Source organism: Anolis carolinensis, chromosome 2 (genome assembly GCF_035594765.1).
Source record: "Anolis carolinensis isolate JA03-04 chromosome 2, rAnoCar3.1.pri, whole genome shotgun sequence".
Lineage (NCBI taxonomy): Eukaryota > Metazoa > Chordata > Lepidosauria > Squamata > Dactyloidae > Anolis > Anolis carolinensis.
The window spans coordinates 159,677,381-159,701,560 of NC_085842.1; the positions used below are offsets into that span (position 1 = coordinate 159,677,381).

The 24,180-nt window shown below is 41.7% G+C and overlaps 1 protein-coding gene and 1 long non-coding RNA gene across 4 annotated transcripts in view; one reads left to right on the top strand and one right to left on the bottom strand.

Moving 5' to 3' along the window:
- asic1 (acid sensing ion channel subunit 1) overlaps positions 1-18,514 on the top strand; it is a 248,702-nt gene extending 230,188 nt beyond the window's left edge. For all 3 annotated transcript variants that reach the window (XM_062970950.1, XM_008103967.3, XM_008103968.3), the window contains 8 exons: positions 3,787-3,914; positions 5,338-5,488; positions 8,673-8,729; positions 9,865-10,018; positions 10,609-10,700; positions 12,434-12,513; positions 12,625-12,729; positions 15,014-18,514. In XM_062970950.1, the coding sequence (XP_062827020.1) occupies positions 3,787-3,914; positions 5,338-5,488; positions 8,673-8,729; positions 9,865-10,018; positions 10,609-10,700; positions 12,434-12,513; positions 12,625-12,729; positions 15,014-15,118 (872 nt within the window). In that variant the 3' untranslated portion in view covers positions 15,119-18,514. The remainder of the gene's footprint in view (positions 1-3,786; positions 3,915-5,337; positions 5,489-8,672; positions 8,730-9,864; positions 10,019-10,608; positions 10,701-12,433; positions 12,514-12,624; positions 12,730-15,013) is intronic.
- LOC134296320 (uncharacterized) overlaps positions 1-24,180 on the bottom strand; it is a 56,147-nt gene that overhangs the window by 3,115 nt on the left and 28,852 nt on the right. The window contains exon 4 of the long non-coding RNA XR_010003022.1: positions 10,587-10,787. This is a non-coding gene — a long non-coding RNA (uncharacterized LOC134296320). The remainder of the gene's footprint in view (positions 1-10,586; positions 10,788-24,180) is intronic.

Below are 24,180 nucleotides of genomic sequence, written 5' to 3' on the forward strand. Positions count from 1 at the left end.
AATGAACTCCAGCAGAAACTAACTACAGTAGAATCTCATTTATCCAAGCCTCGCTTATCCAAGTTTCTGGATTATCCAAGCCATTAGGCAGGCCCCTACCCTACTCTCCTTTCGGAAGAGCCTTAAGACCTGGCTCTTCCAAAAAGCCTTCGAGGGATAATTATTATAGGGTCGTTTTTCCTGCCCATCTAATAATAGGTTGCCTGGCCACGATTATCTCGCACTTTATTGATTTTTAAATCATGACTACCTCTGCCACGCTGAAGTTTTTCCCCTTGGCCCAGCTCCGTGTTTTTAGCCCTGTTTTTTAACCATTTTATGCAGTGCACTGACTTTTATAAACTGTTTATTGACATTGTTTTTATTGATGTGACATTGTTTTATTGCCGATTTTGTTTTATTGTTTTATTGCTGTTATTGTATTGTTGTTGGGCATGGCCCCATGTAAGCCGCTCCGAGTTCCTTCGGGGAGATGGGGCGGGATATAAAAATAAAGTTATTATTATTATTATTATTATTATTATTATTATTATTGTTGTTGTTGTAGTCAATGTTTTCAATATATTGTGATATTTTGGTGCTAAATTCATAAATACAGTAATTACAACATAACATTACTGCGTATTGAACTGCTTTTTCTGCCAAATTTGTTGTATAACATGATGTTTTGGTGCTTAATTTGTAAAATTTATTTATTTATTTATTACAATATTTATATCCCGCCCTTCTCACCCAACAGGGGACTCAGGGCGGCTTACAATAAAACAGACATATAAAAACAGTACAATACACTATAAATCAGTTAAAAAATTAACTTACATATAACATTCATAAAATGCATTTATAAAATATAGATAGGCGTGTACAAGTTTAAAAGACTGGGTCTGTCAATTGAGTTCCAGTATACATAATAGTAATTAATGCTGCTGATTCTTATTCGAAAGCCTGGCCCCACAACCAAGTTTTTACCTTCCTACGGAAGGATAGGAGGGAGGGAGCCTGCCTGACTTCAATGGGGAGGGCGTTCCATAGGCGGGGAGCCACTACTGAAAAGGCCCTGTCTCTCGTCCCCGCCAGCCGCACCTGTGAGGCTGACGGGACCGCGAGCAGGGCCTCATCCGACGATCTTAAGCTTCGAGGTGGGTCATAGCGGGAGACATGTTCGGACAGATAAGCTGGGCCGGAACCGTTTAGAGCTTTATAGGCTAAAGCCAGCACCTTGAATTGTGCTCGGTAGCTAATCGGCAGCCAGTGGAGCTGACGTAACAGAGGAGTAGTACGCTCCCTGAACGCCGCTCCAGTTATTAACCTGGCAGCTTCCCGTTGGACTAATTGAAGCTTCCGAACAGTCTTCAAAGGCAGCCCCACGTAGAGTGTGTTGCAGTAGTCTAAACGGGATGTAACAAGGGCGTGGACCACCGTGGCCAAGTCTGGCTTCCCAAGGTACGGTCGCAGCTGGCGCACAAGTTTTAATTGTGCGAAGGCTCCCCTAGCCACCGCTGAGACCTGGGTTCCAGGCTCAACGATGAGTCCAGGATCACCCCCAGACTGCGCACCTGCGCCTTCAGGGGGAGTGTGACCCCATCCAGCACAGGCTGTAACCCTATACCCTGTTCGGCCTTCCGACTGACCAGGAGGACCTCTGTCTTGTCTGGATTCAAGCACCGTTTCAGGACCTGAACAGCCTCCTTAGTGACAGGTGGGAAGGAGTGACAGAGCTGGACATCATCTGCGTACAGATGACACCGGACCCCGAAACTCCTGATGATCTCTCCCAGCGGCTTCATGTAGATGTTAAACAACATGGGAGACAATACAGAACCCTGCGGGACCCCACAAGTCAACGGTTGTGGGGCCGAGCAGGCGTCCCCCAATGACACCATCTGGGACCGACCCTCCAGGAATGAGTGGAGCCACTGCAGGACAGTACCTCCAAGTCCCATTCCTGCGAGGCGTCCCAGAAGGATACCGTGATCGACGGTATCGAAGGCCGCTGAGAGGTCCAGCAGAACCAGCAGGGACACACTCCCCCTGTCCAGTTCCCGGCGAAGATCATCGACTAAGGCGACCAAGGCTGTCTCGGTACCATGCCCCGGCCTGAAGCCAGACTGTGCCGGATCCAGAAAATCAGTGTCCACCAAGAATCCCTGGAGCTGCGAGGCAACCACATGTTCCAAGACCTTGCCCAAATAGGGGAGATTGGAAATAGGCCGAAAGTTTCCGAATTGAGTGGGATCCAATGATGGCTTTTTCAACAGCGGCTTGATCACAGCCATTTTTAGGCTCGCTGGAAACTTGCCCTCCCGAAGGGAGGCATTCACCACCACCTTCACCCACTCGGCCAAACCCCCTCTGGCTTCTCTCACCAGCCAGGATGGGCAGGGGTCTAGGATGCATGTGGTCGGTCTCGCCTCTCCAAGGATCTTGTCCACATCCTCGAGCTCAACCAATTGAAATGAATCCAACAAAACTGGACAAGCAGGTGCACTCGTTACATCCTCAGAGACTGCCGTTAATATGGTGTCAAAGTCGGAACGGATCAGAGCGACTTTGTCCGCAAAGAACCGAGCAAATGCTTCACAGCGGGCTGCCGAGTTATCAGGGCTCCCACCTTGATTGGTGGGAGTTAACAACCCTCTGATAACACGGAACAGCGCCGCCGGACGGTTCTGTGCGGACGCAATGTTGGCCGCAAGGTGGACTCTCCTTGCAGCTTTGATTGCCGCGGCATATGCCCTAAGATAGGAGCCGAGCCGTGTTCGGTCTGACTCGTTATACTCTGATCGCCACACGCACTCTAGTTCCCTCTTCTTTCGCTTCATCGCTGACAGCTCCTCAGTAAACCAAGGAGCTGGTTTAGCTCGGTTACTCGAGAGGGGACGCTCCGGAGCGATCGTGTCTATTGCCCTAGTCATCTCTCCATTCCAGAGAGAGACCAGAGCATCAACAGGATCACCTGCCGAGGAGGCGGGAAATTCCCCAAGAGCCGTCAGGAATCCTTCTGGATCCATAAGTCTCCTGGGGCGGACCATTTTAGGTCCACCACCCCTGCAGAGGTTGGGGGGCGCAGTAAGTCTAAACCTGATCAGGTGATGGTCGGTCCATGGCAAAGGAGCGATGGTGAGCTCCTTCACACCGCCACCTTCCTCCCATCCCTGACAGAAGACCAGGTCCAGTGTGTGCCCCGCACTGGGTGGGACCAGATACGAGTTGGGACAGCCCCATGGTTGCCATGGCGGCCATGAAGTCCTGAGCCGCACCTGAAAGGTTAGCCTCGGCATGGACATTGAAGTCCCCCAGCACTATGAGCCGCCGGGACTCCAACGCCAGGCCCGAGACCACCTCAGCTAGCTCAGGCAGGGAGACTGTAGTGCAGCGGGGTGGTTGGTACACTAACAGAATCCCTAATCTGTCCCGGTCTCCCACCTAATTTGATGTTTAATATCCAAGATATTCGCTTATCCAAGCTTCTGCCGGCCCGTTTAGCTTGGATAAGTGAGACTCTACTGTATATCCAAAAATCCCAGGCTCAGCCAACTGATTTTTACATGCTATAACAAACTGCACTTCCCATGAGTCCATATTGGCAATTAGATTGGCGTCAAACTGCATTAGTTCTACAGTTCAGATGCCCTCAGTGAAGAATTACATCCCTAATCAGATACCCTTGCGTCTGGATTTCCCAGTAGATCATGAGCAGCAGAATGAGGGAATGGGGGGTTTGCTTCTTGGCTTGTGCTTGAGCCCTACCCTTCTAAAAAAGTTCTCCGTCTCTTTGTGTCACAGATGAGACCTCATTTGAAGCTGGGATCAAAGTGCAGATCCACAGCCAGGATGAGCCACCCTTCATTGACCAGCTGGGATTTGGAGTGGCACCTGGTTTCCAGACATTTGTGTCCTGCCAGGAGCAACGGGTAAGAGAAGGACACCCTGCCCCATACCATGTTCAACCATCCTATCTTATCAGGACTAGTGGAATAAAGTGTGCCTCCCCATGAGCTGGGCAGGATGAGAATTACTGTGAGTGAAATCCTCTTGTCTCCTGATAACAGGAATGAGGATGGTGTAGAACAGGCATGGGCAAACTTTGGCCCTCCAGGTGTTTTGGACTTCAACTCCCACAATTCCTAACAGCCGGTAAGCTTGCTGGGATTTCTGGGAATTGAAATTCAAAACATCTGGAGGGACAAAGTTTGCCCATGCCTGGTGTAGAATATCAAATGTGTGTGAAACAGAGATGTAATAGAATGAGTGTCTTTGGTTCTGAGTGCAGGGAATGGGATGAAATCCTAGTCAGAGAGAAGTCTGGTAGCCCCAGTGACTTCTAAGTTCCACTTTGATTCTGCGTATGCAGCAATTCAATATACTATTACTTAGCCCCAGTTTTAATTTATGATTGTCCTTTTTAGTTGTTGAAACAGCTCTAAGAATGTTTTTAATGCCAAGTGTGTATACATATATTCTAAATAAAGATCTCATTGTACAGAAATAAACTGTTCTTTCATCATCAGAGTTTGAAGGGAGATCTAAAAGAAACGATTTTACCTATTCTTTCACTGTATGTTTATGTGTTGAATGATTATGCAAAGTGAACAGAAGGGGATGGATGCTTTCATCTGGGATATTCAATGATGGATATCCCAGAGGGAAATACAGCATCGGAGATAAGAAAAACAATGTTTATAATTTTAAAAATAGGGTTTCTTGAGCCTGACTTAGAACCAGGATGTATGTGTGTACACTCACATTTATGTACATAATATGTGTGTAACAAAGCAGATGATATGACTCTTCTGGTATTATATATACTATACTATGTATACATACCACCCATGAGTCTTCCTTGCCCCAAAAAATCCTATTAAATTCATGGGAGAGGAGGGGGAATCATGAAATTAAAAATAAATATTCGAATGCCATTTTTCAACCCAACCGAGCTCTTCAATTCACAGAGAGTTTTGGATCACAAAAGAGGATTCATACATGAACTCTCTCACTTGTAGCCTCTTTGTAGTTTGTGGACTGTGCCATGTGTCCTCCTGTTCTAGGTTTGAATTGGCTCTTCCACAAAACACAGGATCCACCTCTGCCCTTGGGTCATATTTTGTGGTTTCCAGTGTACTTTGATAGACTGTATTGTTTAGCCCGTATTGTTTTCCTAACTACGTACACTGCAAACGTTTTTGTAGACCAAGGCTGCAGTGATGTCTGTGTAAGAGAGCAGGGAATATCTGATCCTTGATAAACATTATGGGCCAAGTAGTACCCCTCCCCCTTTTCTAGAAGGACCAGTGACATGCTGTCTTTTTCACTCCGTTTTCTTCCTCTCCTCTGCAGCTCCTCTACCTTCCTCCTCCCTGGGGTCAATGCAAATCAGTGACAATGGAATCAGATTTCTATGATACCTACAGCATCACAGCTTGCCGCATCGACTGTGAAACTCGATACTTGGTAGAGAACTGCAACTGTCGCATGGTGCACATGCCTGGTAAGTCAGAGAGAGTTGTGCCAGTTCAAGACATTTTGAAACCTGAAGCACAACAATGATGCCCCCTTCCCACTCCTCCATTCAACCATTCAATTGCACCACATGTGGTTTTCTACCTTCTAGATCACAAGTCAAATTATAATCATAACTGTGTGGCTCTTTCTTGAGAAACCCTAAACATCCTATATGGAGCAGACACATCACTCTACCTTGTGGTAGAATGAAACTGGGGCAAGAGCTGTAAGAAAAGAAGTTTTAATAAGAAAGATACTATAGAACAGTAGTTCTCAATCCGGAGGTCCCTAGGTGTTTTGGCCTACAACTTCCAGAAATTCCAGCCAGTTTACCAGCTTTCTGGGAGTTGAAAGCCAAAACATCTGGGGACCCACAGGTTGAGAACCACTGCTATAGAAGATGCCAGTCACGCCATTGAAGAATGAAGATCCCATAGCTTCCTAGGCTGCAAGATGCCCTCCCCTAATATAGATAGCTCTTCTGCACAAGGCCAAGTCTTGGGTGCTGACAGTGATTGGCAGTGCCTTAAAGGTGCCAAGACAATTGGCTACCCATGAGAGCATCTCCTCACAAGAAAGCACCATAAGGATTGGAGCCTAATTTAGTTGTGTTTAGCGTAGACCCATAGAAATTATGGTTTAGCAGTAGATTTCAGTGACTCCTCGAAACACAATTAAGACTAGATTCAACCAGGTGTCTGGAATTTCTAGTAGACCTATCATTTTTATCCCATAAGATTTCAGGAAAATGTCCAAGGAGAGATTCAGTAATAGAATACGTGACAAGCTGGATTGATGGACTGACAGATAGATATAATTTCTGATCACCACCACAAAGCCTTTTAAATTAGGCTACCTAAGGAGTTTTCCCCATCTCAGAACATATACCTCAAGGAGGGAGAATCCTCCTAAAGAATTGTGAAAATATTATTTTTTTCTACCACATCCCTAATAGTGTATTGCCAACTGCTCATATGTCTGCTGCTGATTTTGAGTGATTTTCCTCTTCTGACTTCTACGCTTCCTTACAAGGAGTAATTCTAGGTAATCTCTGCTTCCCAAACTAAATAATATTAAATGAGAGGCTTATGTACCAGAGACCAGCACCATATTTGTGCCTATTGGCTACAACTGGATTTTTTTTCTTTCCTGGAAATTTTTCCAAGACTGGCAGCAGGTGTCTTGAGGACCAGCAAATCAATGGAGCATCACTTTGAGGAGCACTGATGTAGTTAACCAAACAAGCCTTACCAGATAATTTATTTGGGTGATATGTTGCCATCACTGAGTCACATGACAAAGCTGAGTGACACTGAGTGAGGGCAATGCTTCCTGAATCATTCCTATGAATGGTCCCAAACCACAGGAATCATCGTGAACCAGATCATGTCACAACTAATCAGATCTGACTACATACAGAATCTGGGGCCAACTAAATCATATTCAAAGTGAAGGAAGTGCTTCCAGAACAGATGAACATCTTTACTATTTTTCAAGGCAATTAGTAAACATCATCAAAAAGTGGGTGGGGGTGTTTTTCATTGCTGCTGAAAAGGTTCATTAAAAGTATCCCTTCTTTCTGCTTTTCTGTAATTATAGTGTTCCATAATTACAACCACTCCCACACTTCATTTCTATTTCATGACTTAACAGACCTCAAGGCTCTCTTAACTACTCCACCCTGGTCTGTACTCAATCTTTCCTATTAAGCAAAAAAAGGGGTGGGGGACCTTTCAAGGGATGTAATTAGCATAATTAAAATGAAACAGTGAATTAATTAATCTAGTCAGCCACTGCTCCTGAAGAGCCAGACAGAATAATAGCACAGATGTACAAAGAGGAGGGGGAGTTGTTGTTTTTTTTTCCCTAAAGGTGGACTGAAATTACCAATTGGTATCTAGGCTACCATAGAACAATATGGAGTCAGAATGAATAACAGCTAAGAAAGGGCAAGCAAAGATAAGAGCAAGAGATTGGGATCCAGCTTTGCTTATGTAACAAGTGCTTTGATTTTTGCTTTCTTTCATCTCTGTCTTGAAAGGATTCTATGATTCAAACATATCTAGAAATACAATAGAAACAAAGGTTGAAACCTGTGTTTTCAGGAGAGTTGTTTGGATTTAGTGGGGTGGAAAATACAGCTTGGAAACCCTCCACTGAAATCAGGGTGAGCTTTTCATCAGAGCAAGAGTTGATCCGACCAGGCAAGCTAGATGGTAGGATTCTAGAATTTTGGGCCACTGTCCCACTGCCCAACAGAGGAAACTAAGGATGCATCTCTGCTGCAGAATGAATGCAAGTTGACACCATTTTCACTGCAACGGCTCCATGCTATGGAATCCTGGGGTTTGTAGTTTTTCAAGATCTTTAGCCTTCTTTGTCAAAAAAGGCTGGTGCCTCACCAAACTATGATTCCATAGCAATAAGCCATGGCAGTTAAAGTGGTGCTGAAGTGCATTATATCTATTGTGTAGATGTACTCTAAGACTAGTGTCTGCATTCTGCTACCAGTGTCCCATTATGCTTTTACAGCTAATGGTGTGTTGGGACAGCTGTATAGATGTCATGCTTGGCATCAGGCCTTTGATCCAATGGCATTAACATGTATTTCAAGGTCCCCCCATGGTAATCTTTTGGTATGGTCTACAATGCCAAGATCGCTACTGTCTTTTTTGAATGAAAGAGTTGCCACGAAGCTACAGAAGCCCTCTATTTCGGCCTAGAATTGTTTTATCTCCTTGTTTTTAACATGTGATGTATGTATTGATTGTATGACTGCTTTTCATGTTTGATTTTACAATGTGTAATTTGTCACTGTTTTTATTATTGTTGTGAGCCGCCCCGAGTCCCCTCAGGGAGATGGGGCGGGATATAAGAATAAATTTATTATTATTATTATTATTATTATTATTATTATTATTATTATTATTAAGAGTTGTTTATTATACTAGCCATAGGCCATGACATTAAAGGATTACCACTGTCAGTTTTCTTTGTGGACCAGGAAACACAGTCCACATAGAGGAATCTATATACACATCATCCAGAATCTTACTTACTGTATCTTCCTTTCAGTGCTTTTTGATGAAGATTGCCAGAATGACCTCTTCTGAGAATATCATGATAATAGCCCTACGACATGATTTCCTTAAACTTATGTTTTCATGCAGGTGATGCTCCCTATTGCACCCCTGAACAGTACAAGGAGTGTGCGGATCCAGCCCTTGGTGAGCATCAATAGGTTTCTTTCCTAGGTTAGACCTCACTTTCAGCTAGAGCAGAACTCTTTGTCCAAGACATTCACAATGTTCTCAAGGAAGTCTTGTTTAGACCAGTATCTAGTCATCGTACAAGTGCTGCCTCCAAACCTCAGAATTACTACCCTTGATTAATATAAAGTTCAACTTGCAAATAAGACAGCCTTTTTCAAATGCACAAAAAGCTGTCATATACATATGCAACAAGAATATTTTCAACAGTAGCAAAGTTGGCTGAGGGATTCTGGGAATTGTTGTTATATACCTAAAGTAAGAAAGCTAGACAGGTGCAAATTTCATTTATTGTGGTGATAGTTACTTCCATGAAGCACTTCTGGGTTTATGTGATTTGTTTTTGAATTTTGGCATATTTGGCAGTCTTTGTGGCTCTCATGGGGTCCTGGGCCTGCCACAGCCCTGGCATCGGTGTAGGAGCACCTCATGCTGAGAGCCAAGCATAGGCAGCCCAAGGCTTGCCTGCATTCTTCAGAGGTCCTCTATGAAACCTCTTCCAGGTTGCTAACCAGATGTTGCTTCTACCCTGCCGAATCTCTGCTCACCTTCCACCCTTGCACTGCCATGATTTTAGCAGGGGAAGAGAGTGTATTAGGACAACCATCTTTCCACCCACCTTTCCCATCACAACCTACATGCCCACTAGCCAAAGTTTGGGAGAGATCCTCTTTTGGACTACATCTTCTAGAAATGACTTAAGGAACTTGTAAGCTGTCGTCCTAAAAAAAGGAATTACTCCACTTTCTACTACTAATACAGTAAACCATACACTTACTGTATGAGATGGGGACCATGTGTATTAGAGGAGGGAAAGGTAAAGGTTGTGTCTGTGTTGCATTTGAACATACAATTCCCAATCCATTGCCCCAGGAAGGGTCTGTGGACTAAAGTACTGAACTCTCCACATAGTGAAAGCTAACTAGATCTGGCTGCTGGTTGGTAGATGGGTGACCCATTGGCCTCGTGTGTTAAAACCTTCAGAAGGGAAAATTTCACCTCTCTTCCCTAGACAATCAAATAAAAATGTGGATTAAATCTTGTTTTAAACTCATTTTGTTGTGGTTATTGCCTTGCCTTCCCCTACTTGCAGACTTTTTGGTGGAGAGGGACAGTGAATACTGCGTGTGTGAGATGCCTTGCAACGTCACCCGCTATGGCAAGGAACTCTCCATGGTTAAGATCCCCAGCAAGGCATCAGCCAAATATCTGGCCAAGAAATATAACAAGAGCGAACAATACATTGGGTGAGCCACTCTACCAATCTACTTAGCCATCTCTGCTTCTTCACATTCCTTTTCTGCACCATACTGCTGTCATCAGCTTTCAAACAAAAATTATTCCAAGTTCACAAAACCACTGTCAGAGCTGAGCTGTAGATTGCTGTTGCTCAGATGAAGTCCCAACCTTATTATTCTGGGAATTCCTTCTGCCTTCTGGCCAGCCAGGTTCATACTCCAGAGTGTGAAAATGCCCAAGCTTGGGAGATCCTTCCGGTTCTATGGTTCATCACACAGGGCAGATGGCCACTCCTGTAGCTCATCATTTCTGTCCTGGTGTACTCAGGAAGGGACATTCATCCCTACTCTGACCATCCTGCAAGTGGCTACATACACTTTGTTGTAGCAACTTCTCTCATCATTTTAATGCTGGGCTTGAGTTTTCACTGCCTTAGGCTGGTAGTAGCTAGATTTTCCAAGCAAGGAAATGCCCATGCTGGTCCTGGGGCAGAGGGGCGGGAATCCATAGCATTCATTATGGGCAGTGATTCACTAGTCAGTACTTGTTTTGGTCCCAGTTTCTAGTCCTTCTTACCTCCTCTCTTCCTCTCATGCAGGGAGAACATCCTGGTGCTGGACATTTTCTTTGAAGCTCTGAACTATGAGACCATTGAGCAGAAGAAAGCATACGAAGTGGCTGGACTTCTGGGTGAGATCATTGGTTTTCCCCCTACATGGGATACTACATGCCTCCAACTTTCCATGGATGGTGCCAAGTTCCGGCCTTGCCTATAGCCTAAACAACATGGCACAAATAATCAGGCAAATAATAGAGTGTAGAACAATGGGTAAAATACAACATTGTGACAACCCTAGCTTCTCTTTAAACACATAGAAGATGTACCACACTCACACAGTAAGTTTCCTGTCCTTGGGGCTGCAAAAAAAGATATCAAGCATGATTTTCTTTCATGTCAGGAGCGACTTGAGAAACTGTAAGTTGCTTCTGGTGTGACAGAATTGGCTGTCTGCAAGGACATTGCCCAGGGGACACCCAGATGTTTTGATGTTTTTAACATCCTTGTGGGAGGCTTCTCTCATGTCCCCGCATGGAGCTGGAGCTGATAGAGGGAGCTCATCCACACTCTCCTTGGATTCGAACCTGGCAGTCTTCAGGTCAGCAACCCAACCTTCAAGTCACAAGGCTTTAACCCACTACACCACTGGGGCTCCTATCAAGCATGATGCAATGGTTTGAATATTAAGTTAATACTCCGGAGACTGGGGTTCAAATCCCTGCTCAGCTATGAAACCCACTGGATGACTCTTGGCAAGTTGCAATTTCAGGGGGAGGACAAAGGCAAACCTCTTTTGCCAAAAAAAAAAGTGATAGGTTCACCTTGGGGTTGGAAGTGACTTGGACATACAAATACAGAACAACAAAGCTCTGCTTGGTAAATCCAGAAGCTTAGAGTGGGGAGGAGGAGAGTAGCTAAACAGAAATTCCAAAGTTTTGGAGTCAGCGTTCTTATGATAAATGCTGCTATCACTACTTAGCCCCATCAAAATTAACATAAATGACACTTACTAAGCAAATACATGCAGATTACAGAACAGAGATTCTTTAAAGTTAATCAGTACAGTACAGTAAAGTTGCAGTTTCTCAAATCACTCCTGACACCAAAAAAAATCAGTACAGTCTTTTGTCAGATTGTTTTGAAGAAGTGCACAAAAATCCCTCAGCATAATAACTGGCGACCACCTCCCAAGCCACGCTGGAAAGCAAAGACAAGAGACAAGAGCAGACATTTTTGGGGAAAGGAGTATTTAGCCATTTTTCCCAAAAGCACATTCCTCCATGTTCAAATATGAATGACAAATTGGATTTTTAAAAAAATGTCTGGCCAGTGATTGAGGCTAATAGTGTTTTTTGCACAAGAAATATATATGGGTCTGGGCTTCCAAAGGACCTGGGTGGACACACTTTTAGCATGACAAAGACTAGACATTTAGCTCCTCGTGTTGTTTTTGTACTACAGTTCTCATCATCCCCATCCAGAGTGGTCAGTGACTATGGGGCTATGATCTAACAGCATCTGGAATTTGGTAAAGGATGGTAGAAGATCAAGCAAGAGAGTCAATGATTTTTGTAATATTGCTCCCAAACACTGACCTTATTCAATAAACATTGGGGAAACACTGGATGATGCATGAAAGTAAAATATCTGAAATCTGGAAACTTTTCCTGTTATCACCAGATCCTAATGGATTAGAGTCATCATGTTTCCCTTTCCCTATAGAGATTGGTGTAACTTGATATCACTTACAGTAATGCAGAAATACTTAAATGTTGAAATTCTATAATAAATTACTGTATGCACCAGAAGAAATATCGTATCTTCATATCTAATTATTATAGGTCTCTTATCTTCTTGCCTGCAGGTGACATTGGGGGACAGATGGGGCTCTTCATTGGAGCCAGTATATTAACTGTGCTTGAGCTATTTGACTATGCTTATGAGGTGAGTTTTGATTCCTATGAGTTCAGAGGGCAAAGAGTCACAGATCTATAGATTGCCCAGAGAAAACTAAAATTACCACACTTCCAACACTGCCTCTTGTCCTATCTTTAGGTGATAAAGTTCCGCCTCTGTCGCCGTGGCAAGTGCCAGAAGAAACACAATGGAAACAACAGTGACAAAGGTGTAACCCTGAGCCTGGATGACGTGAAGCGCCATGTGAGTGTCTTCAGCTCCATAACGTAGTGTATTGCCTTTCACCTGCCAGCATCTTTAATATTTGCAACCAGTGACTTAGCTTTATTCACAAACACTATCATATTCATAGCACATTCACAATCTCAGTTTATCCTGAAAAATCTCAGGTTTTTTAGTTTAATATACATCTCCACTGAAAGCTAGAGTGAAGCATCTAAGGCAGAGCTGTCCAAACTATGTACTGTGACATGTTAGTGTGTCATCTGCAGTACATAAGTGTGTCATGTGAAGTGAATGTCACAAGAAACCTCGCAGTCTGTGTGAAATAACCAATAAATCATATATATTTTAAAATATCAATGAAAGATTTTCACGAGACATGTTGTGTCTCCATAAATTGCATTATTTCAATTTACATACCGTGTTTCCCCGAAAATAAGACAGTGTCTTATATTAATTTTTGCTCCCAAACATGCTCTAGGTCTTATTTGCAGGGGATGTCTTATTTTTCCATGAAGAAGAATTCACATTTATTGTTGAACAAAAAATGAACATTTATTATATACTGTACAGTAGTTGTCATCACAAACCAACGTAACCAGACAAAAACTCTGAATCCTATCAAGAATTTCATGTACAGCTGGTATGTACATTTACCAACCCTGCATGCTCTGGTGTTCTGTTTGGCGGGCATGCTTCCAAACAAAAACGTTCCTAGGTCTTACTTTCAGGGGAGGCCTTATATTTAGCAATTGAGCAAAACTTCTACTAGGTCTTATTTTTCAGGGATGTCTTATTTTCAGGGAAACAGGGTATGTGTCCATATTTATTATAAGTACCATATATACTTGAGTATAAGCCAACCCGAATATAAGCCGAGGCACCTAATTTTATCACAAAAAAACTGGGATAACTTATTGACTCGAGTATAAGCCGAGGGTGGGAAATGCAGCAGTTACAGGTAAATTTCAAAATAAAAATAGATACCAATAAAATTTCATTAATCGAGGCATCAGTAGGTTAAATGTTTTTGAGTATTTACTGTATTTCAAAGAAAAGCAATAAACTAGCTCTATAAGTGGAAAAGTAGGGGCAACAAAAACAATATGGTATCAACAATAACCTAATAATAATAATAATAATAATAATAATAATAATAATAATAATAATAATAATAATAACAACAACTTCATTTGGATCCCACCCTATCTCCCCATGGGGACTCAGGCCGGCTTCCAACATAGTAACAGGCAAACATTCAATGCTTATATAAATAATGCAGAGCTATAGATCTATAATTATAGATACTAATTTCACATATGCATTTCCCCCTGAAACGTTTGCAAATCCCTCTGTGTGTGTGTGTGTGTGCATTTCCCCTACAATATTTGCAAGCCCTATAATATTAATATATATATATATATATATATATATATATATATATATATATATATATATTCATTCATTCATATCTATCTAGACATGTCTATATATATTTGTGTGTTCATTTCCCCCTGTAATATTTGCAAGCCCTATGTATAGGTAGGTCAGAATATATTCATATCTATCCAGACATCTCTCTTTATATAGATATTTGCAGAGACTTGCAAACATATGAGGGTAAATTTATATATAAAAATAATGTATATGTATGGCTGTAAATACACAGGTACATGGATCTATATGTATAAAGGATTTACAAAGACCTGCAAACGTATGAGGGGAAATTCATATATAAAATTAATGTATATAGATAGATACACATATAAAGGTACATAGAGATTGCAAAAGATTGCAAGGGGTTAATGCCTATATATCTTTAGGAGAGTTTAACAAATATTTCAGAGGAAAATGCTTTCATAAGATTAATGAATATATATTTTTCTTCTTCCTGACTTGCAAGGGTGTCTCTCTTTTCAAAACATTCCCTTGATTAAGAGCGAGGGAGGCTTTGCAAAAGTAAACACATTGATAAGGAAGAAGAAGAGAGAAATAGATCACATATTGCAAGCAATAGCCTGCAGGCTCCGTTGCCAGCCTTGACCTTGACACAATTATAAGCTGGGGGAGGCTTTTTCAGCTCATAAATAAGGGCTGAAAAACTCAGCTTATCTTCGACTAAATACAGTAGTTGGATTAGCCTCTGGTCTTGCCATTTAACAGGGCCACTGATAGCCTCTTTTCTGAAGCCCTCAAATCCTGGGATCATAAGCCCATCCCCCAGTCCCCTGCTTCTGACATATTTATCATACTACTTTCATGGTCTCTACATGTCTGTGCTTATCTTCTTTCTGCTACTTCCTAGAATCCATGCGAGAACATCAGAGGCCACCCAGCAGGCATGACGTACGCAGCCAACATCCTACCTCACCACCCGGCCCGGGGGACCTTCGAGGACTTTACCTGCTAATTGACAACTGGATGTACAACTAACACTACCAAAGGGAAGGGCCCATGCTGAGCAGCCCTGGCCCAGCCCAGCCCACGAACCTGCCAACTGACTTACCAGGGCTCCTATCTCAGACTCCCAGGAGAGGCAGCTGAATCCAGCCCCTCCTCAACCCCCGCCACCCCAGGCCGAGACAGTGATACGCACATGGACAGAAATGGCAGTCTGGGCTGCCAGGCCCACTCCAGGCTTCTGCTCCTATCCCACTGATGCCCTTGGACTCGCAACTCAACAGAAAAGCTGCCAGGAGAACCGTCTCAAATGTCAAGTGGACGTGAGGGCATTGCCTTCTTCAATCTCCACACACACACAGAAATCTTGACTGTCAATTTGTCCCTCCTTCTGTCTCCATCCTGCTCCATGCCCATAGCAAGCCTTGTGTGGGGGTGGCCATCGTGTGCAAAGGCCTCTCTCTTTTAATCTTGATGCCAAGAAGTACCTACAGGAGGACTAGCCAGGATGCTCACCATGTTGTTCCATTGTATGGAATTGACTCAACCTGTCCAAAGGAGGTGCTGCATATTTCCCTTACCCTCTCCCTCCCCTTGCCCCACCCACCCACCGTCTGGCGACCCCTTCCTGTCTTCTGTGGGAGGCCATTCTAAGGTTTCCCCTGTAGCAAGAATGTGACTGAATTATAAGGGTGGTTTAAATAGGGCAGGTTATCATCTGCTTGTCTCATCCAACTAGCAGTTTCTCTTTTGGTTCAGTCTGGACTCTGCTCTGGGTGTGAGTCTTGTCTGTCTCATCCACACCATCCCTTCAAACATCCTGTCCCCCATCATGAGAAAGGCTGACAAATGACTGGTGGATGAATTGTTCCCAAATGTAACATATCAGCATTATAACGCTCCCCCCCCCACACACACACACACACCCGTTGTGCATGTTCTTAGAAGTTATGGTGAACATTATCAAGTATTATGGTTTCTAGAGGTCTGCCATTTTCCAGGATCCTCAGTGGGACACACCACCCGATTTTGTTCAAAGAAGTTTGGCTTCTGGGTTCTGCATCAGCTGAAAGGAGAACAAAGTAGACTGCTCTACATTTCAGCTTGGGTTTCCTCTTTACAGTGGCATGGCAACCTTTAGTTCAGTTCTGCAGGCAGAAACAAGACACCTTTATTCCTCTGGATGTGCAAATGCATAGGGGCATCATACCATATCAGTTTCTGCCAGCTGGCCTCAGGACATGGCTCTTAAAAGAACAGTGGGATCCTGTAGGAAAGTGACATGGGCAGTCTTGCTTTATAGTAATACAGAAAATGTGTTATTCTCTCATTCCTATAGACAGCCAAGAATCTGTCCTATCTTTCAGCTAAGTTTGCTGATGACCATAATTATCAACTGTCAGGGAGAAATGACAGAGGGTCTCCAGGCCAAGCTCAAGCTAGCAATGTGAAACATTCTGCTATTACGCATTGTCACCAGACACCAAAATAAAGAACAGCTCAGGGAAGTGTCTGTCTTGCAAAGTTTTGAAAGACAGGCCTTCTGGTTTCACTCTTAAGGAAATCCAAAAGTCCTGTTTTGCAACACCCATGTTACAACCTGTTTGTGACATGGGGGGTCATCAAATTTGCTTTGGAGCCAACCATTGCATTAAATGTTAATCCACAACAGAGAGTTTCCTTTGGAATAGGACTTTCACAAGTCAGGTTGAGGGTTGAGTTACAGCAAAGTTAAAGCAGAGTGGTTTGGGCTTCATTTTATAGCACTTGTTTCCACCCAGGCTTAAGTCTATTATCCACAGCTCCAGCCTGAGTGAGACAAAGAAGATGGGTTGATGGTGATAGCTGCGATAACAGATCAAGGAACTGAACTCTCTACAAAAGTGGCTGACTTCACCTACTCACTCTCACTCCTGAATAAGCCGTATTTAAATCGCTGAGGTTATACAGCAGAATGATTCCAGCCACACAATCAGATCAAAAGAGTAACCTCACCTCCTTCATGGGAGAAGGTTTGCTCAGATTTCTTTTGAGTAAATGAACCTGAATTGATCTTACTCTGTTCTGAGAGGTTATAGATATGTTGTGTCCCTCGGGATATATCTGTCTACAGTTGGATAAGGATGGGGCTCAGGGGAGCTATAGTGGCCAGGACTAGATCCACTTCAGACCAACTTCCACGGTTGCCGATAACAAAGAATGATGTGCTCTCTTGCTACTATTTTGATAGCTCAGCTGGAGTTGGCTCATGCTCTCAACAGATTAAATCAGTGGATTGACTCAAATTATAATGTGGTCCAGCTGAGGGGATGAAAGAATTATAGTGATTCTGGATGATCTTGATGGATATGTGGTGGGCTAGTTTATTTTCAGACCTACCAAGTGGCAGAGGATGTGGGTTGAGTGTTCTTTCTATGCCTTAGGAGCCTATAAGTATTGGGAGGAAAAAGCATTCCCCCCAGAATCAATTAAGGGCTGAAGAAGAAGTCCCAAGGGTGTCCTTCAGCCCAGGCCTTGAAGCTGTTCCTTAGACTCATCAGCCTGGAGAGGGTTTTAATATCCATGGGCAAGTTACCAGATGAGTCTTCCCTTTATCCAACTATTTGAAGAGATTTGGCTCCCTTCCAGCCTGGGCCATAGAGCATCTAGTGCCTGCCCCATTCTCTGTCCCAGTTCAGCCTCTTCTCCCAACATTATGTTCAACATGCTGTATGCGCAGCATCCAAGGCCAAAGTTCTCCTTATCTTTAAGAGCTTTTGCAATAAAATCTTGCCATTTTTAAGAGCTTTATTTTATTTTGATCCTTATTGGTCTGGACTTCTTTCTATAGTTTGTGTTTAGCCTCCTGAATATAACCAGGCCCTAATTTCCCAAAGATGTTGCCATTCTGACATGGCCAGAATTTTTTTCCAGGGACCATTCTAGTAGGTTCATGACTTTGAAGGTTTCCCCTCTTGTTTTTCTTTCATTTCTTTTGACTGTCTTTACTTTTCTGCTTGAAAGCTTTTGAAGATAGGGCTCAAACTTGACCTTTCCCCCCTCCCATTTGTTTGTCCATTTTTACTATTTCATGCTCATTTTGTATTTCTTATATATAAAATATATGATATATATTATTATATATATGTACATATATATATATAGATATATACATACCCACATCTCTATATGCACCATGCCAATGTATATAACCATCTAGTAGAATCAAAAGCCTTGATATTGTGCCATTATAATTTTTTTCCAACTACCAATCTCTGAATGCCTTCAAGTGTATAAAGTGTTGAATTCTCTCTGGTATCTGTACTATGTACACATTTTCATAGGAAGCACAAGAAGATGACAAATGCATTGTATATCAAAACTTGCTCCTCTTAACAATGATATAAAGGATGATCTCAACCATGGAGACTCGGCCTTTTCCTCCTTCGCTTTATTGCAGAAAAGGGTCACAAAACCTGATTTGTGTGCTGTTATTTTGTTTTAATGGAACATACTGTAGTAACAGAGGAATACACCACATTGCTGGCAGCAATCATTCACAGTGCAGATTTATATATATTAGTAATGGCAGCTACAAAGATTGGAGAGGGGTGGAATACATTGGAAAAAGCAGTCTTAATCTAGAAGGTGAACATACAAACACAAGATGTTCTTACTCAGAGCCAGCCCTGCCATGAGGTAAGGTGAGCTCCCTTAAGCTAGAGAGTTTGGGTGGGGGTGCATCTGCACTGTAGAATTAATACCATTTGACACCACTTTAACAGCCATGGATCGATGCTATGTAATCCTGGAAGTTATAGTTTGATGGGGCACTGGCACTCTTTGGCAAAGAGGGGTGAAGACCTTGGAATATGACAACTCCCAGGATTCTGTAGCACTGAGCCATGGCAGATAAAGTGGCATCAAACTGCTTTAATTCTGTAGTATAGTAAAGGTTTAATCTGGGTGTCCTGTGAACCAGGTAGGAGGCCCCAAACAGCAACATGTCTTGGCCTAGCCCTGCTCTCACACCACTGGATTCCTCACCTGTGCTCAAAGTGAGAATACCAGTACCATGGGACATACAACCCCTGATATTCCCAGTAGTTGCACACCCCATGGTGCTAACTGATACCTGATCTATCTTTCCTCTTGAGCAGTGGTTCCCAACCTTTGGTCCTACCGTTGTTTTGGACTTCAACACCCAAAAATCCCTGCCAGCTTGCCAGCTCTTAGGAATTGTGGGAGCTGAAGTCCCAAACATCTGTAGGACCAAAGGTTGGGGACCACTGCTCTTGAGCATGCCTCTGCATTGACTGGAGAGGCACTATGGTGTGAATGAGAATTTATTTATGCATATATTTAAAAGTGTGCCCACACATGTATGTTTTCCAGTGATATTGGTTTTGTGGGAGAAGAACAGATTTACACATATAATGACGACAACAAAAGGAGACTGTCACCTGGAACCAACAGGCATGCAAGAGGGAAAACCCTTGCATTGTATGCACTGTTATCATCAGCACTGGGAAACATACAGTGACCGTACAGCACCGTAGAGGTGGGTGCTATGAAACAGTCTTTCTGGAATGGCACTGGAATTGCAATTATGCATACTGAAAGCCTAGATCTTTACAAGTACAGGGACTGTTTTTCAGTACATGCTCAGCCATGGAAGTATCTATCAACTATGAGTTTTTCATGTGTAAATGTGAATAGCAATCTAATCCAGAAGAGAATGGTTAGAATACACAGCTAAAAAGAATAAGAGACCTAAACAATATAAAGCAGAGTAAAGCAGGGAAAACTACACAGTGTGATTTTTTTCTCTTTAATTTAACTTAAGCGTGGTGCATTCCATGTATTGTGTGTAAAAACAATTTTAAAACTGACATGCTGTTGACTAATGAGAAAACTCTGATCTTTGCCTTGGTAGTCCTTGTACTTTCTCCCCTACCTACAGAGATGAATTAAGTAAAAGGAAAGCATTTTGGATATACTTAAGAGTATTTTCTGGTACATCGAAAAGTGAACATAAAATGCTGGTGTTTGAAAAGTTATATGATGACTAAATTAGTACCTGTACTTCACATGTCCATAATATGAATGTAAAAAGTGGAGGGGCAGGTGTGGTGGGGAAAGAAAGAGATAATTGTTTACTTTGGTTTCTAAGTGCATTTCATTGAAAAACCAAAACTTTTCTGCCTCTTCTACATTAACAAGTAACACAATTGGGATGAAGTCCGTGTTTGTGTCACTGATGAAAAGACGCATAAAAAGTTAGAGGTTATGAACCGGAATAATCAGATGTTGTGGCAATCCCATTTCTTTTAAAACAAATAATAATGTCTCCTAATCCACTCAGTCAGAGGCTTTTCTGTAATGTATAAAGCACAGATTAATTTCCTTCTGAAAGTGCATGCCACTATCCATTGTATGTTTGCAATATGATCCCTAGTGCCTCTTTTTTCTAAACTCAGTTTGGACATCTATAGCATTTCTTGCTCCACATATGCTAAAACTCTTTCTTGTAAAGTCTTGAGCATCATATCATTTGTGTGAGAGAGCAGTGAAATTGTTCAATAGTCATTCCTGGTGTTGTTCAATAGTCATTCCTTTCTTAGGACTGGGGTATATACTAATCATTCCCATTCTGAGCGTACTTATTTTGTTTTCCATATTTGTTGGCAGATTATTTCTTGTTAAAAAGTAATATTACCAGCCTTTGCTTGTTTTGTGCAAATGGAATCATTACTCCAAATGTAATATATCAGAGGCAACATTATAACTTGTAACACATTTTTCAAACAGAGCTAAAGGCTACTCACACACATCAGTGAAGAATCAATGCTAGCACAAGCATAACATTTCAGGAAAAAAGTAGCTATTTGTTAACTCAAAATACCTATACTCAAACAGTAATTCTTCCCACAGAATTCTTCCATAATATGTAGTGACAGCCAGCAATTTGCACAGTTAAATATATGGATGATAATGCTAACTGGCTACAAGGCATGAAGGTTATGCTGTCTTTAGTATCAAAGAAAGGATGCCAATCAGCTCCTAGCATGCTTTGGAGGAGGCTGCTCCTGGCAGCTGCAATGCCTCTCTGGGAGCCACCATGTGCTCCCAGGTCCCTCCTCTCCTACCACAGGAACAAAGGCTGCCCAGCAATTTGGGTGCCGTCTTTTCCAGCTATTCTGCAAAAATCTTATTACGCCAAAGAATCCAGAACCGTTGTGTTATGTACACACTTACTGCAATACCAAAGGAAAAAAACCTTAAAGAAAACAATCAAAACAGCAAATAATAAATAGAAAACTTAACATTTATTTGACTTATGAATAAATATAGGAAAGTGCTTTAAAAAATAGTGGAATGAGAGGAAGATTCAGAATAAATCTATATATATAAAATGATAACGTTGTTTGCGCAGTGACTATAACAACAAAACTAAACATCCCAGAAATACGAAATTTGGCAACACAATGCAAAAGGCTTGCCTCCAGGTTACAACAACACAACCACACCACAAAACCACAATCCAGACCCACAAAACTCACAACAACACATCATGACTATAACAACACAACTAAATGCCCTAGAAATACAAAACTTGGCAACACAACGCAAAAGCCTTGCCTCCCGGTTGTAACAACACAACCACACCACAAAACCACAATCCGGACCCATAAAACTCACAACAATACATCGTGACTATAACAACACAACTAAACGCCCCAGAAATACAAAACTTGACAACACAACGCAAAAGCCTTGCCTCCTGGTTCTAACAATACAACCACACCACAAAACCACAATCCAGATGCACAAAACTCACAACAATGCATCATGACTATAACAACACAATTAAACGCCCCAGAAATACGAAACTTGGCAAAACAACGCAAAAGCCTTGCCTCCCGATTGTAACAACACAATCACACCACAAAACACAATCCGGACCCACAAAACTGAAAAATTGAAGAAGGTAACAGACTTCAAATACTACTACTAATGTGAGTATAAAGAAGGGTGGAGGTCACAGCATAAATACAACCTAATGTAAACTGACCAACACCACCAGACTAAGCCACAGCAACGCGTGGCCGGGCACAGCTAGTAATCTATAAACTAATATGTCCTTAATCAAAACAAAACTATTGGATTTTTATTAATCCCTAGACCAGTGGTTCTCAACCTGTGGGTTCCCAGGTGTTTTGGCCTACAACTCCCAGAAATCCCAGCCAGTTTACCAGCTATTAGGATTCCTGGGAGTTAAGGCCAAAACATCTGGGGACTCACAGAACCACTGGCCTAGACCATAGGCCATTCTCATATATATAACACACACACAACACACACACAACATAAAAGTACAACAATATAAAATAAAGGAAAAATACAACAGTATTAAACAAGAGAAAATTACCAAATAAAACAATTGGCAAGCTGCAGATCTTGAGTATTAAAATTCAGATTAGATCATATTCAGTTAACTAAGAACACCCCCATGATATATCTATATATATAAAAGAGTGATGGCATCAGGGCAGTGGACAAAACAACAAAACTACAGGCCCCCCAACCTCGAAATTTGACAACACAACCCATCATCCACGCCTCAAGGTTGATACAACAAAAAGAAAAGAAAAATAAAGTCCTAATTAGAGGGAGAGCAATAATTGTTTTTATCCAATTGCTGCCAGTTTAGAGGGCTAATCTCTGCCCACTTCGTTGCCTAGCAACCAAGGGACAGCCAGGTTTCAATTAGGGGACAGGCAAATTTAGGCCTCACTTAGGCTTCTTCCACAGATTATCTAATTTGCACTGGATTATATGGCAGTGTAGACTCAAGGCCCTTCCACACAGCTATATAACCCATTTATAATCTTATATTATCTGCTTTGCACTGGATTATCTTGACTCCACACTTCCATATAATCCACTTCAGTGTGCATTTTATACAACTGCGAAGAAGGGGCCTCCAGTTCTAAGCAGATAATATAAGATGATCAATATACAGTAGACTCTCACTTATCCAACATAAACAGGCCGGCAGGATAAGTAAATATATTGGATAATAAGAAGGGATTCAGGAAAAGCTGATTAAACATCAAATTAGGTAATCGTTATACAAATTAAGCATCAAAACATCATATTATACAACAAATTTGACAGAAAAGGTAGTTCCATGCGCAGTAATGCTATGTAGTAATTACAGTAGAGTCTCACTTATCCAACACTCGCTTATCCAACGATCTGGATTATCCAACGCATTTTTGTAGTCAATGTTTTCAATATATCATGATATATTGCTAAATTCATAAATACAGTAATTACTACATAGCATTACTGCGTATTGAACTACTTTTTCTGCCAAATTTGTTGTCTAACATGATGTTTTGGTGTTTCATTTGTAAAATCATAACCTAATTTGATATTTAATAGGCTTTTCCTTAATGCCTCCTTATTATCCAACATATTCGCTTATCCAACATTTTGCCAGCCCACTTATGTTGGATAAGTGAGACTCTACTGTACTGTATTTACAAATTTACCAGTAAAATATCATAATGAATTTGAAACACTGACTACAAAAACATTGATTATGAAAAGGCAGACTGTGTTGGATAATCCAGAACATTGTATAATCGAATGTTGGATAAGTGAGATTCTACTTTGATATGAAATAATTTCTAGGATAGAATAATGCAGAACAATATAATATCTAAAACCAGGATAGTAATAAAGAAATAAAGAAATAAAGAAAGTAAATAAAGCAAGGAAATTGGAAATTCCACAAAGGAAACAATCAGGGCCAGCTAACACCTCCCAAGAAAGGATTCTTCCAAAAAGGAAGCTGAGAAGGCAGTGAAGCACTATGTATTACCAAAGTCATTATTATTACTATCATTACTATCCTTATTATTATTATTATTATTATTATTATTATTATTATTATTATTGTGTTGCGGTCAACCGTGAAAATGAATACAATCTGGCTCCAAGTATTCAAAAACACTAAAATCAGAATATATAAAAATTAATGTGGTATAATAAAACAGAACAATACAATCTCTAAAATCAGAA